The sequence below is a fragment of the Parasteatoda tepidariorum genome, chromosome 6, assembly GCF_982258835.1.
Source record: "Parasteatoda tepidariorum strain Cologne lab strain chromosome 6, Ptep-v5.0, whole genome shotgun sequence".
In the NCBI taxonomy this organism is placed as follows: Eukaryota; Metazoa; Arthropoda; class Arachnida; order Araneae; family Theridiidae; genus Parasteatoda; species Parasteatoda tepidariorum.
This window is the reverse complement of record NC_141760.1, coordinates 50,056,207-50,069,288: the sequence shown is the minus strand read 5'-3', so window position 1 is coordinate 50,069,288 and position 13,082 is coordinate 50,056,207. Positions and strand designations below refer to the sequence as shown.

Sequence of the window (13,082 nt, the reverse complement as noted above, 5' to 3'; positions counted from 1 at the left end):
TCCTGATCATGTAACACAAATGCGGATTAGTTCCATCCAAAAAGTCTTCTTCGAAGTCAAATTTCTCCTAATAATTTATCTAGGAGATGCCATGTCTTCCGGATTAGATTCAAAATTACAAGGATACGGAGTTGAGCATTAGTAGTAGCCAAATAAAAATTCGGTCGGCTTTTCAATGATGGTTATAAAATAAAATATAAGAGACTTTGTCAACTGTTAATTCATATTTTCATATTTTTGAAGCTAATGAAGTTTTCAATCAGGTAATATCTTATTACTTCAAGCTCTAGGGATTATTTATTTAACCCAATATGTTGCTTCCGTAACAGACAGGTTTTTTAAATAGAATTTCTAAGAATTAAAACTGGAGTAAGCGTAAATGTCGAGTTATTTAGGCAAAAACTATTAGAACTGTTTGATGTTTATTTAGCTGTAGTTTGTGAATTTACAATCTGCAACAATGGCATTTGAAAATGGTATAGCTGCTCTTTTATGGGTTTATGGAATTGTTTTGATAATGGAAATACTACGTTTAATAAACAAGAGCGACTCGTGAAATTAATCAAATTTGTGAAGACATTTTTCGCCATACATGGTAGAGAATTATAACAATATCAGGTTCTCTCACTGTTGTTTTAAAGAAATCTTGGATTTAAGGAGACGTTTGAAAACTAAATGTTATTTTGTAAAAGGTTTTCCGTACAAGGTTATTTAAGTGTGGATTCAGCATCTTTGATCTTGCCTCCAGATCCACTCAAAGAAAAGTAGTTTTCAGATCCGCACTTAATTCCCCTTGGTGATATGTAAAAAGGTACGTGAGTCTGCAGAGAAAAAGTCATGGAAACTATAAATGCACTAAGCCTTACGAGGCCCCTATGATTTAAATGGGTAGAATTGGAGAAGCAACAAACTCTTTGCCATTGGCTTACAGCACTGGAGTTAAATATAGTTTTGTTTGAAGGGTGGCTTATTATCGGTTATGAAATCGATGATAACTAATAAACATGCAATATTACGAGGGAAAGTTTCAACACAGAAAACCTAGGTGGTAGATTTTTGAGAGAGGACCATTGCAACAGGAGCGTTCTTGAAGATTCTCAATGGTTACAAGTGAATAGTATACAATGCGCTTAGTTGTAGTAAGCAAATCTTGTGCATTTAATGCCAATTGCGACTTGGATAAGTGAACCATAAGAAAATAAAAAAATAAAAAACTGCCACAACTTTCAGAACAACGTTACAAAAAGAAATGCTTTTATCAGACATCAGTTAAAAATGTTCAGTGAAGCACAATTCAGTTGACTTGAAAACTTACATTTGTTGAGCACTGACATACCAAGCTTAAGGCTATATGAGCAATTCTACAAATAAACGCCAATTAGGCGGCCAGAAAGAAAAATATTTTTTGGGGGGTCACACTATTTCTACATGAATTTTCTTCTTTTTTACACCCTAAAAAGGCAAGAAAAAATTGTGAACATGAATTTTTTTTTTTGTGACATACTTTAAATGTGACATACTCTTTCTGATATACTCAGATAAATCTGAGCCATTTATTCAGATAAAACAATTTTTACGTAAATATAATATTATTATAATGTCTCTCTAACACAGTGATTATCAAACTTATTTCTTTTACCACCCCCTTTGAAAATCAGTTATTTTTCAGCGCCCCCCATTTTTTATACACCCCTAAAACTTAAAAACTACAATTTCATTACTTCAATTAATTTAGTTATTAGTCGGTTCTGATGTTTAAACTTACATTCTAAACTAGAAATTTTTACCAGAGAGAGCAAATAAAACCCAACTTTATAATATTAATAATATATTTTAATCAAATTAAAAGAAACAATATAAATATGTGATCAGTTTTCGTTTTTATACTAATCTAGTGAGATGGATTAATTTGATGATATTTAATAAGTTTGTTGATATCAGGTTCGATTTTTCTCAAAAACAGTCCTAAGTCGCCGCGTTTGGTAACTTGCAAATGATTTCTCTTTGTAGTAAGCAGCGTTGTCACAGCGCTAAATCCACGTTCACACAAATATGACGATGAGAATGCTATCAAAAATCGTTCAACGATAAACCATAATCCAGGGTACAACTGCGGAATTGACTTTTGTAGCCGAAATTTTTGGTAGCCATTTTTGTATGTGATTTTTATTTCCTCGTTCGTTGTCAGTTCTATAAGTTCTTCTTCCAACTGGGGTGATATTGCTATGTTGACATTTGAAAAAGGATCTAACATCCAATCTGGTATTTCCAATTTCGAAATGTCCTGGAATCTTTCAATGAAATCACTGTGAAGATTTTCCAAATGTTGGCAGTAGACGAGCAAGTCGTCGTTGTTGCAGGATACTGATAAATTGGGAAAATTATGGAACTCACGTCTGCCGATATTCTTTTTGTGTAAGAGCAGCTTGGCTACGAAAGCAGCAACGACATTTTTTGTTTTCATTAAGTTCAAGTCATCGCCTTGAAGTTGGAGATTCATATCATTCAGCAATGTATAAAGGTCTGTCAGGTATGCGTTATCATTCTTTGGTGTAATGAGGTTTTCGTGCAATTCTGCGTCTTTGTTTTCCAAGAACTCTATGACAGAGTCAAACAGATTGTAAAAACGAGTCAGACAATTTACTTTTGATAGCCAAAGCACTTCTGTGTGAAAGATCAATCTGTTGAAATCTTCATCATTATCAACACAAAGCTGATTAAATAATCTGTCATTTAAAGAGTTGTTTCGGATTTTATAGACTGCTTCGATGACATGTTGCAATGATTGAAATAGTCGTTCACTTAAATTTCTAGCAACTAAATGCTGTCGATGTATAACGCAATGTTCAGCATGCACAACAGGAATTTTCTTTTGTAAGTACGATATGAAGCTTTTTGACACCCCGTCATAGCTGGAGCACCATCTGTAGCAGCTGATATAATATTCTTCAATGGAATTCCTTTTTCAGCACAAAACTTTTCCAGTGTTTTAAATACGGTTTCTCCTTTCTTGTCAGTCTCTAAATTTCTTGCAAATAAAAGTTCTTGACATATTTTTTCATCTTTAATAAATCTCACGAACTGAATTGAGAATTTACTAGTCTTCAGATGATTGCACAATGACTTTTCAATGTTTTCAGCCATTTCATCAATTCGTCTTTGGACAGAAGTATTGCTCAAAGGAATTTTTCGAATTATATCTGACACCGGTTTATGGAGCCGGTTTATGTTTGTCGAATTGTCTATGAATCCATATTTAATATATTCTACTCTACACTGTATTGCCGTTTCTTCTTTTTTGCTTCCGACATGGCTTTGTTTTCAAAAATATGTAAATAAAGTGTTAAACTTAAATACTTGTTTAAAGATAGCGTGCGAAACCACAAATGAAAATATAAGAAAAATTACGAGCTTTTATATTCACCCTATCCGTAGACGGAGCTTATTTTCGCTTGCAGACGAATTGATCCACATGAACTGCCGGAGCAACCGGAACTTGTTTCATTTCTAATGTTTTTACATAGGCAGTTCAACTATCGTAAACAAACATAATAAGTTTTAATACGAAATATTGATTTACAAGAAAAATACATTGCTATTATTGTACTAATTTATTAGAATGAAATTATTTTTCTTGAATATCTTTCTCATTAATATAAGATAAGATTCTCATCATAAGATAATTAAAATTTTATATTTCGACTAGTAAATAATACTACGAACAATAATAACTTATTTAACTACGGAAAATAAATAAATATCATTTTGTATTATGGATAAATATGGGTACTTTTTCATAGAATTTTAGTTCATAATTTAGAACTGATTCAAATAAAAACCGCCGCCTAAGCCAGCGTTTCTATTATTTGTAATATTTAATATTTATAATATATAGAAATAGTAAACGATGTTTACAATGAGTGAACTGTTTAGGCTACTATACTATTTGACACTGCACGGTAATGGGTTAATTGTAAAAAAAAATTTCTAACACAACTTTTTGAACAATAATTATATACGTATTTCCATTTTACATAAAAATGATGATTCTTACATCAGTAATTTCTTATAAAATGCTAGGAAAATGTTGTAAAATGCCCTTATGTTAAAAACAAGAAAGAAAGTAAAGAAAACTTCAATTTATGTTAGTTTACGTATGTATAATATTTTAAAACTCTGCATGGTAGTTTTTTTCCTAATGTTTTAAATAATTTCTGGTGCAATGTAATTAAGGTAAAATTGCTCCAATTTTTTAACTATCATCGATCATGTCCCTTCATCTTTCCGCAGAAACTTGTTACAACTTGATTGCATACGGTGTGCGGGCTATCCTACAAAATATAAAATAAACTAATTATTCGTTATTGTGTAGTAGGTGGGTTTTAATTTTAGTGAAATTTGAAATACTATATAAAGTAAATGAAATTACAAATTATACATCGCCCCCCTAACCCACATCAGCGCCCCCCATTTTTTCTGGGCCCCCTTAACGCCCCCCTCTAGGTTTCAAACGCCCCCAAGGGGGCGTTATCGCCCACTTTGAGAAAGACTGCTCTAACATGTATTTATAGAGATTTCGCACTGTAAGATTGGCCCATTAATTTGCTTTTATTTGTAGAATTGCTCATATCGTCGCTTTGAAACTAAACCGTAGTAACTCAAAAAAAAATCGAAAAATGAGATATTTGGGTCATTTTGTGTAAAAAAAAATCACCATTTTAGAGAAACAAAGTGTTATCTTCACAGTTTCATAAAATTAATTTAGAGAGCAGATAAATCGTCATCGCATTAACGCGATTAGCATTAGCGCGGAAAGTTAGAGATTGCTCTCCTGAAAAACTTGCTTTTTTGAGTTACCACGGCTTAGTTTCAAAGCGACGATATGGGCAATTCTACAAATAAACGCCAATTTTTATACTAAAATATAATCTTATAGTATGAAATCTCTATAAATACATTTTAGAGAGTATAATAATATTATATTTATATAAAAATCGTTTTATCTGAATAAATGGCTCAGATTTATCTGAGTATATCAGAAAGAGTATGTCACATTTAAAGCATGTCACAAAGAAAAAATTTCATGTTCACGATTTTTTCTTGCCTTTTTAGGGTGTAAAAAAGAAGAAAATTCATGTAGAAATAGTGTGCCCCCCCCCAAAAAAATATTTTTCTTTCTGGCCGCCTTATTGGCGTTTACTTGTAGAATTGCTCATATGATCTTAAATTAACGTCAGTTGGGAAATGAGGACCATGCGGTACACAAAGATTCTGATAGGTGTGAGATCATACCAGTAACAATACGTCTTAATTTATTTCTGCATTAGTAAGAGCTTATATGGTTTTGTTTGGATGTTATTGTATCATTAAAAATATACTAGTGGGTTTCAATAGTTTGCATGATATCCTCTTGTAAAAAATGATGTTCTCTACAATATAAGCCATGAATCTGAAACTTTTATGTTCCAGTCAATGATATTTGAGGGCCACCATGGCCAAGGTCAATCGTTCCTTCTTAAAAATTGCTGAATAGAATATATGGTAAGAATACAGCGGGTTTGAATTCCTCCATAACTTTGGTTATATTAATTTCCGTCTTTCTCTATTTCGTGCTATTTGTTCTTCAACTTGACAAAAGTTCTTAAGCCATTCATTAAATTGACGCAGTAGCTTCAGAGTTATGGTAGACGAATTATAAGATAGAATACAATTGCCGTCGGACTAACCACGCAAGTTATATACCTGACAATGTTTTTTGTTTTAATTCTTAAATCAGCAATACCTTTGCCTTTCAAGTTGCGTTCAAAGTTACAACGTCTGAAAATCAAATTTACTTATATAGGGAAATTCCATTATAAATATTTATTTCCTTAAAAAAGTATTTATTTCCTTAAAAAAGTATTTATTTCCTTAAAAATTTTTTAAAAAGATGCTTATGTTTTGTATTTTATTGATTTCACTGTTTATTTATAAAATCGATAAATGAAAAAAAAAACTTTAACAATTTTCTCAGAATAGCTATCAATTTTACTCCTAGTATTTAAAATAAAAATACAAAAACATCAGGATCTCGAATAAACTGTCTCTTGTGCACAAAAGAAGTGTACTACATTTCTAAAGGAAACTGTCCTAACGGTTTTCTATGAAAAATAAATGAAGAGTGTCTTTACATAGTTGACGCAGCGGGTGTTCAGCGAAGAGTGATGTTTCAGGTAGTTTAGGTAGTAGTTTAAGAGTGACAAATGACACTTCCCTGACAGATTTTTCATGGTTTGAGAAAACTTCTTTCAAATAAGGTCAAAACCACTGATCACGGAAATAATTTCGATTTATTTTTCAGCAGAAATTAAAATTATACGTTTGTTAAAGAATAGCTAAGCATGTATTTATTCAAATTTAGGTTTATTAAAAAGTAATAGTTTATTAGTAAAGTCTACTAGTATTTTAATATTGCCCGTATTATAAGCTTAGATATTTTATTTACTTTATTTCCAAGACATAATTCCTTTTAGTGTTGTGTTATATATTTTTATATGAAGAACATAAATATAAAATCATAATACACGAGGAAATAAATATATGATACAGAATATTATACAGTCATAGTAAAGAATTCGATCCCCAGTGGTGGCTTGTGATTCACTCAGATTCAGGTCAATGGGTACTAGCTTGAATGGGAAGTAAAAGTAGTCTTTGTGCAATGCTGACCACATTACCGCAACTATGCTGTTAGACAGAAAATTGTGAAGCCTTAACCTCCATGACCTTCTTTGACCCACAACGTATTAAGTGTAAATGCTTTACTTTGCAATATGATAATTTTATATGAGAAAATTTAAACGTTTGCTACTGAAACAGCTGGGTACTCTGGGGAGGTCAGCACCCCGAACCATTAAAATTGAGTCCCAGAGCGTAAAGATCCGATCCATAAATCAAAAGTTATTCAGGGTGATCTGCCTATTTTCTTTTTGCGCCCTCTATTTTATCACGGTATATTTTATGATTAAATTCTTATTAGTTAGATAAATAGAATATGATTATCTGAATCTGGAAATAACCGAAGAAAAAAAAAATTGAGTTTCTCGATGGAAGAAATTTTAAATCATATTAAATAGCTGCGACAGTAAATATTAGAGAATAATTCATTCCGTCTTTCTAAGAGTGTCCGCTTCGTCATCTGCTTCTAATTAAATAAAGAACAAGCATAAATACTTAACTGCGCCATCAAATTTCTCGACGCTTGTAATTACAAAACAAGCCTTAAGAGGCTCGCCTTTAAGAGGGAGTGCGACACAGTTACTAGGCATTCAGAACCCTCTTAATAGCCCACTGGAACATACGAAATTAGCCATTTACATCAAAATAAGATAGACGCGAATCAAATCTGGTCATCTCGCACGTTAACAGTAATGATGAAGAAGATACACAGAGATGATGCGGTTTCCTTTAGCTGTTGGATCTATTCCGGTAATTGCAATTGGTGGCATCTTCAACAGTATAAAGATTTGATTCCCTCGCTAGCTGTTAACGCAAGGCAATTCGTCAAGGGTACCTTGGGGAGGATCGGTCCCTGCTTGTGGTGGAATTACTGTGACCGTGACCGGGGGCAAAAAGAAGAAGGATCTTGGTGGGATGCTGAATGATATTAGAACAAGTGGTTCAATTTCGAATCATGAGTCAGAAGTAAAAGGAATGTTCTGTGTGGCAGTGAAAGTTTTTTGGAAATAAATCGTGTTTTTGTTGAAAACTTAAACTTGTGTCTGTTTCAAAGGCTGTAATTGCATTAATTGAGGGAAATAAGTGGTTAGTGCAAAAAAATGAACGAAAAATGTAATGTAATTTACAATATAAATAATAAGCTGCTTTTTAAAATGGAAAAGTGTAAAACGTAAGAAAAAAAATGTGTAAAAAGTTTTTAAAAAAAATTGAATCGAAAATATAGCAATTATAAGAATAAGGCAAAAGAATTGGTTCTTTGTCATTCAAAAACAACTTCTGTAAAATGTACTACTGAATGTAAACTCGTAAAATGTTGAAGAATACTTAGGGAAAAAAATAACTAATTTAAATTTCGGATGTTTGTTGTTAAGAAATACTATACTGATGGACATTGTGTCAAATTGAGGTAATTATACTCTCGTCACTTGCTTAAGCAAGCAAATTTCACAAAGATAATTAGGCTTAGTGCAACTTCTTGGTTTAAAAATTGATTTGAAAATCGAATGAAGTATTAAAGTAGTATGAGTCAGTAAATATTTTTTCAACCCCAGGACTCAAGCCTGGGAATCGGTTTGGTAAATGAGCACTTTATCATCAGTACTATACCATCACACAGTTAAGAAGGGGATAAATTAGACGAAATGGAGAACCTGCCATGATGTCATGGATGATGAAAAGAAAGCTGCCTTTGACCTTTTTTGGTACAATGTAAATTACGTTTCCCGTAGAACATTAAAATTTAACAGTGTACTATACTGTAAAAGACATTTTTCACTATATATCAATAACATATACAGTAATATATTTATCCGAAACGGAAATTAGAATATATATACCCAGAATTGATCTGATGCACGAGTTTAAAAACAGTTTAAACAAATATTTTATAGTTTGCGTTTCGTCAAAAATCATGTGATTTCTTGATGAAGCAAAAATATTAATGAATAACAAATATGGTTCAAAATATTGCTGAATTGCAAAAAGATTGAGTTTTATTTTCAATCGCGAAATAATATTGCATATTGATAACAGATAACGTATAAGTTAGAATCTTAATTAAACCTAGAAGGCATTCTACAAAAATATTTTAATTGCACCCAATTTCCCGATTGATTCAGTAATAAATGCAAAGGCTTTGGGGAATTTATCTTATAAAAGACAACGCTCAACGTTTGAAATGTTGTTGGTGGACAACGTTATTGAAAGAAAATAATGTGAATGAAAAGAAAACTATCATTGCCTTCGTTAAAAATTAACTAATTTTCCTGTATTGCTGTTTTTTTCAGTGTAATTTGCTGTAAAAGGACAAAGTTACTGCCGAGTCTACACTTTAAAGTAATATTTAGATAATTGGAAAAAAAGCACTAGATTGAAACACAAATAAAGAAGCAGTTTCGTCAAAGATTATGGGATGACGGTTTGTCGAAAATTACTAACTTTTGTTGCGAACTAAATATCAAAAAAAAAAAAATCTCAAGCTTTGCTGAATCGTTAAAAAGGAAAGTTTTGTAAATGCATCTGACCTAATAATATTTATTTTAATTATGCTTTACAATATAGCAATACATTCTTAAATACGTTAATGAACATTACGCTTAAGTACCTTTTAGAAACAAACAAACAAAAAAAATTATTAATCACCAACCCTTTACCTGAAAGAATTCTAATTAATCCAAGAAAGCAGTATTCTGTGAAAATATTTTAATTGCACCCAGTTCTTCCATAAACTCTTGATTCCTTCGGTAATAAATGCAAAGTCTTTTCCATTCACCCTTGGTGGTCGTCAGTGGAAAACTTAATTGATAGAAGACAGCAGCCGAAGATTGAGCGATTGATGTTGATGAAGTGGTGATCAACGTTATTGGAAGGAGGGGGAGTGAACTGTGTAAATTTACAGACCGGATTAGCTACCCCTTGTGGCTGTATCTGAGCAGAGATGCGTTAAACAAGCTAGCCCGAGAACCGAGACCCCCTTTAATCCGGAGGAGGAAGTTTTAATGTTTACTCTGGAGGATTGTGAAAGGATGGCGGAGATATTAGTCTTGAAGGAATAGGAAGGGAGTAAAAATGTTACTGCATGAAAATGTTCTAATTAAAAAATAGATGAAGGGGGTGATTAAAAGAATGTTTTTAAAAGCCTCTTCCACAATCATTTTCTAGAGAGTATTATGTTTTGTTGTATTCGAAAACATAGAAAATAGCATAATCTACAGAATTTCACTTTTGCAACTGATAATAATTAATTAAAAATAATATTTTGATTGAGTATTTTAGAACAAAACATCATCAAAAGTTATATGTATAATGTTATATATATTATAAGTATAATGTTATAAACTATAGTGGTAATGGTTTAAATAGCAATTTTACGACATGCTGCATTCTTTGCGCTTACTTTATTGTAATAGGTTTCATTAATATTTTCTCTTTCATTTTTTTTAATAATTATATAGTGCTTGTACAATTATTCATATATAACTGCTTATATTGCAAACTTAAAATCAAAGTTTAATGTGATGGAGCAAGGTCGAGACTATATAGGGAATGCAACATTGCTTCCAAACCAAGCTACAATAATTTTGCAGGTGTGTTTTTAATGATGAGCGAAGCCTCGCATTTACTTGGTGGAACACGATTTTTTAGCCATTTTCGATTCCTCATATAGCCTCGACTTTGCACATTGTATTATGATTAACTTTGTATTGTACAAAACTTCTTTAAATGGTAAAAGTTTAAGTTTTTTGTTTGATTTTTCTTTTTTTTTTGCAGGTAAGGACCAGAATCGTTATGAGCTCGAGATCATGAAGTTACCAGAAAGATGGCGAATTTCATCGAACAGAATGGAAGATATTTGACTAATTAAATCTTGTTTTTGTACAAGGAAAATCTTATTTCATTTTACACTGAAAACTCGAAATCACTTTACTACCAAACTACCCTTAATTTGCAATATTATACATCTTCAATTTTTTTTGTATTCTATTTTTCACTGAAAACGACGCTCCAATATTGCATCGGAACTTACGTGTTGTGAAAATGATTGAAAAATGACAAACAAAATTCAGTTTTCGCCTTAAACAATTACTATTGTGAAGGTATAAAAACATAATTTATTGTTTTAATAACTTGTATTTGCTTTTACTTACAAAAAGAATTCTTTAAAAAAAACTAGTTTTTGCATAAATAAATCATAGAATTAATAAATTAAAAACTGTTCTTCCTTTAAACCATGAAAATTGAATTCTAAAATAATTTTTCTACGATCCACATACAAGTTCAAATATGTCAGAAAAAGACCGCTTGGCTTTTCCATAAAAATTCTTAGATTAGATTAAGAAGATCTGCCCGATATGTCACGTACACTCTAAGCGTAACACATGCCTCATAAACGACAAAGATTTTCAAAATTCTGTCGCCGTAAAAGCTCAGACGGGATGGCATGTTTCTTCCACCAAAAACCGTCTAGATCGCGAGCACTGGAAGGCTCTAGGAGTAAACATGGAATATCCACGTATTATAAAGACGCCCAGTACGTGAGGATTTTAAGACGCTATTGGATCTTCTCTTTTATGTCTTAAAACACCGGAGCTAAAGGGATGGCTTTGGCCGAAGCCTGGAAATAGAATTCTTTAAATTTGATTCCAAACGGTAAGCGCTTAGAAGAAAAATACGCCGGGTATTATTGTAAACTGTGTAGCTTAAGCTTAACGACGAAGGAGGCTAATACATACATTTTTAAGAATGCACGTGTTTACATTACGAACAGCAACAGCAAAAACGTATTTGAGGAAGGGTAGTATTTTATGACTCATTTACAAAATGAAGATAAAAGTTTTACTAGAAATGCAATTATTTACTTTAACGATTGGAGGAAATTGAAAACACGGTAGATTTCTTTTATTAGCAAATACAGTTAAATACTTTTTAAACAGATTGTGTTGCTGTTGTCGTCTTATGGCAGTGCTAAGTATTTCCAGAGGTTAAGAAAAGTATTTCCAGAAGTTTGCGAGTTTTGTCACCTGAAGACACTTTAGGATGTCTTCTGAAAAATAGTTACTTAAAGAGATAGAATTTAGAATATGATGACGCTGCCGGGAAAGTTAGAAATCATATTAAAAATTATTTTATTTAAAGTAAAAGAAAGTGTAAATATTCTAAGGCATGCAATTTTTTAAATTTTTTTAAAGTATGTAATTTCCAGTGACAAAATAGAAAATTTGAGCGAAATCGGTGGAATAGCTCGCGAGAAATCCTAATTTAAATGCATGATTACTTATAGCTAGATAATTCAGTAACTATTCAATGGATTGTGTCAAATTTTGTAGTTTGTCATTAAAAATTTTATAAAAATTTTTGTAATTTAATTTTTTACTGTTATTAAATAAAATGATAAAAAATAATAAATAAGTATTATGTATATTATTTTATAAGAAAATAACTTTAGTATAAAGCAAGGCAAAAATTTGCCAGCAAATTTTTTCAATTCACTGCAAGATACAGTGAAAAAGTGAAATTAACATAAATGGCTTAAAATGTCTAACTGTTGGTCTATTTTATTTTATATCCGTCGTTGAGCAGCTGACCCAAATTTGGTTTACGACTACTAGTGTTCAACTCCGTAACTTGTAATTTTGAACCAGTTCAGAAGACAAGGAAACTCCTGAATAAGTAACCCCAGAGGTATTGATTTGTTATGGAAACGTGGAGGACTTTGCGACTCGACAGATTTAACGTGCATCAGTCACCATTTATCCCAGGTTGCCTTCGGCCAACCTGGGATCGAACCCACGAACTCTTGGACATGGACCCAGTGCCTTACCAACCAGGCTATCCCTGCCCTGATTGTTGTTCTGTCTATAATATTAGGACCATATTTTTCAGATATGGGTAACTTAAAATATCTTCTGTACTAATTAATTAACACTTTTAAGGTTAGGCCCTCGAAAATATTAAAACTGATCCTTAAATCGGGAAAATCCGATGATTGAATAAAAAGTTTTTCAGAATTTCGTTTCTTCTTCTCACTTCTTTTGCTCACTGTTCGAACGTGTAAAATGATCTATGAGATAAAGAATGAGGTAGCTTGATAGAAAGTGAAAAAAAAATGCAAATATTAATAGGAGGACTTATTAAAGCAAGTAAAAATACATCGCAATTCAGGGAAATTCCGAAGTAATATTTGGAAACACACAGAGAAACCTATGAAAACAGGAAAACATAAAGAAAGTTATACTACTGAAATATGAAATACTGCATGCTAATCTTTTGAGAAAGCTACAAAAACATATAAATATATCTGAAACAACAAATGAATAAACTGCTCAGGAACAAATATTAATGTGTTGCTACTACAACAAAAAGCA

At 31.8% G+C, this 13,082-nt stretch overlaps 1 protein-coding gene across 1 annotated transcript; it reads right to left on the bottom strand.

The window, feature by feature from the left end:
* Positions 1-1,891: 1,891 nt before the first annotated feature.
* LOC147808024 (protein FAM200A-like) lies at positions 1,892-3,144 on the bottom strand. Its single transcript, XM_087166833.1, has 2 exons — positions 2,883-3,144; positions 1,892-2,598 (listed from the first exon to the last, which is right to left on the bottom strand). Exons 1-2 carry the CDS (start codon positions 3,142-3,144, stop codon positions 1,892-1,894), a joined length of 969 nt encoding a protein of 322 aa, XP_087022959.1.
* Between the last annotated feature and the right edge of the window lie 9,938 nt (positions 3,145-13,082).